This window comes from Medicago sativa, chromosome 6, assembly GCF_051527215.1.
Source record: "Medicago sativa cultivar Bolivia chromosome 6, Bolivia_mono, whole genome shotgun sequence".
NCBI classification, from domain to species: domain Eukaryota; kingdom Viridiplantae; phylum Streptophyta; class Magnoliopsida; order Fabales; family Fabaceae; genus Medicago; species Medicago sativa.
In genome coordinates, this window is record NC_140754.1 from 2,832,755 (window position 1) to 2,835,422 (window position 2,668).

Here is a 2,668-nt window from a genome sequence, read left to right on the forward strand (position 1 = left end):
ATAGTGTTGTTGTTGTATTGTTAAAGATTACATGTGAAAATGTGTTAAATTTTATTTGATATTTGTGCAGATATGTCTGAGCAGGAGAGGCCTGATAGGCTTAGATTAGGGAGGATGGCCCCTACTAGTAGTGCACGTAGGGAGAAGCAAGCATTACATCCTCCGGAGGGTCGAGGGAGAGGGAGAGGTCGAGGGAGAGTGGGGGCCACGAGTCTTGCTACTAGTAGTGCTACTGTTGATGCTGCGGGGGGATCGACGTCACAGACGGGTGCATCCCAGATTATGGACCCCCCACAGTATCAGCATCAGTTTGAGGAGCTGGCTTATCAGGATCAGCACTATCAGGAGCAGGCTGGATTTCAGCCGGGTTATCACTATCAGGAGGGGTATCAGCCTGAACATCAGTTTCAGGAGGGGTATCAGCCTGAGCATCAGTTTGTCGACCCTCCTCAGCAGCAGCATCCTGAGCAGCCTCCCCAGCAGCATCATCCTGAGCAGAATATATTCTACGTATAATATTTTACGTATAATATATTCTACGTATAATATTCTACGTATAATATATTCTACGTATAATATTCTACGTATAATATTTTACGTATAATATATATAGTTTATTCTACGTATAATATTCTACGTAGAATATATTCTACGTATAATATTTTACGTATAATATATATAGTTTATTATTTCATGTTTATTTTACGTAGAATATTTATAGTTTATTATTTCATGTTTATTTTACGTAGAATATTTATAGTTTATTATTTCATGTTTATTTTACGTAGAATATTTATAGTTTATTATTTCATGTATATTTAACATATTTAATTATATTTTTGTTGTATTTCAGTTGCAAGCGGATCGTAAGATGAAAGGCATCTCTCACGGGAGGAAACTGAAGCTTTCTTCCCTGTCCCTTCCAATGCCGGCAGATGCTAACCCTTGGTTCTGGAAACCGGTTGATAGATCGGGTCTAAGGCCCCTCCTTCTGACTGGGTACGACAACATCTCCCACGGTTTAGTGTGTGCCATGGCTGAGAGATGACATCAGGAGACCAGCAGCTTCCATCTGCCTGTTGGGGAGATGACCATCACACTGGATGATGTCACTTGTCTCCTAGGCATCCCCGTCGCCGGACGGCTCATTCATGAGGAGGATTTAGATCATAACACATCTATGGATATGCTGGTGACCCACCTGCTGTTTTCGGTGGAGGCTGCGGTTGGGTATGTGACTGATTTTGGTGCATCTGTCTCATACACGGCCCTGAAAGACCAGTATGACTACCTGTTGAATAGGTGCAACCATTTGCTGGGGCAGGATTTATCAGAGGAGGAGGAGCAGGAGCTGAGTCGTATTAGGCCCGCCTGTGTGAAGGCGTTTTTGTTGCTCTTGCTTGGCTACACCCTTTTTGCCGACAAGAACAGCAAAACCATTAGTCTGTTGTGGATGCTTGCCATTCGGGATTTGGCTAACATAAGCACGTGGTCATGAGGCGCGTTGGGACTTGCTTTCTTGTATGAGCAGCTGAATCTTACCTCAGACGCAAATGTTGGCTCAGTTGGTGGTTACATGAGCTTGCTTGTGGTAATATATTTTTTCCTCTTTTTTTAAGTTAAACATAAATGTATACGTGCTTGTTATGACATGTATATATTTTGTCTCTTTGTGTTTGCAGGGATGGGTTATAGCTCACTTCAGACATGTGGTTCCGAGGTCCAAATATTTAGATTACGACCGGGAGGACCCGTATGTGGGTAGATGGAAACCTCAAAGGGAGTTTGCTCATGCTGATGACTTCAGAGGCTTGTTGGACTCGATGGAGCATTGTCATGTCACCTGGAGGCCGTACGAGCACCGACGAGACGTGACGCCTTTTCATGACGTGTGCTGGTACTCCGGATGGATCATGGCATGCAGTCAGAGGATGGTGCGTCACTTGCCGGAGCGGGTGCTGAGGCAGTACGGACATGTTCAGAGGGTTCCCCGACCTCCTACTGATGTTATGCCTTTTGCCGCAGCAGATGTGGCTGCTGCCTTCTTGGAGTTTGCTCTTCATGTCGTTCCCCACCAGCGGAGGGGTCGCCAGATCGCAGACGACGAGCCTTGGAAGCATACAGAGAGGTACGTGAGGTGGTTCTACCGTGTGTCCCATCCTCTCATCGTCAACCCTGCTCCAGAGCCTGATATTGTCATGCTGAGACCTGTCTACCAGGATATTCTTGTTGACCAGGAGTGGGCCAGACATCCTCCCGATCCATTGCAGGTCATCGGCAGCATGAGAGAGAGAGAGTGGAGCATGCGATGAGGATTCCAGAGGTGGTTACTAATCCACTCTTCTTTGGCATTTTGGAGGGCCTCCGTACCGACTATAGTGTGTTTGAGCAGCATCCGGTTCCGAGGAGGAGGTCTAGGAGTCCACAGGAGGACCGGTAGTGTTAGGACTACATTTTAGGACCAGTAGTGTTAGGACTACATTTTATGACTTTTTTTTGGATATATTTGTAGTATTTTCTCGACTTTTTGGTTGTATGATATATACATTTGCGCGGTTGCGCCTCTTTATGACATTTGCATTTTATCGTTAAAATTGCATTTCTAAATTATTGTTGAATGAATGCATGTTCTCTAAATTAAGAGTTTTGGTTGAATCAATGAATACAT

The 2,668-nt window shown here is 44.7% G+C and overlaps 1 protein-coding gene across 1 annotated transcript; it reads left to right on the forward strand.

The window, feature by feature from the left end:
- The first annotated feature begins 1,913 nt into the window (after positions 1-1,913).
- LOC146912036 (uncharacterized) lies at positions 1,914-2,312 on the forward strand. The gene has a single exon (XM_085717989.1). It carries the CDS (start codon positions 1,914-1,916, stop codon positions 2,310-2,312), a length of 399 nt encoding a protein of 132 aa, XP_085574115.1.
- The last annotated feature ends 356 nt before the right edge of the window (positions 2,313-2,668 follow it).

Excerpts from the sequence above, each read along its gene's own strand:
- LOC146912036 (XM_085717989.1), top strand. The coding sequence starts at position 1,914 with ATGGCATGCAGTCAGAGGATGGTGCGTCACTTGCCGGAGCGGGTGCTG.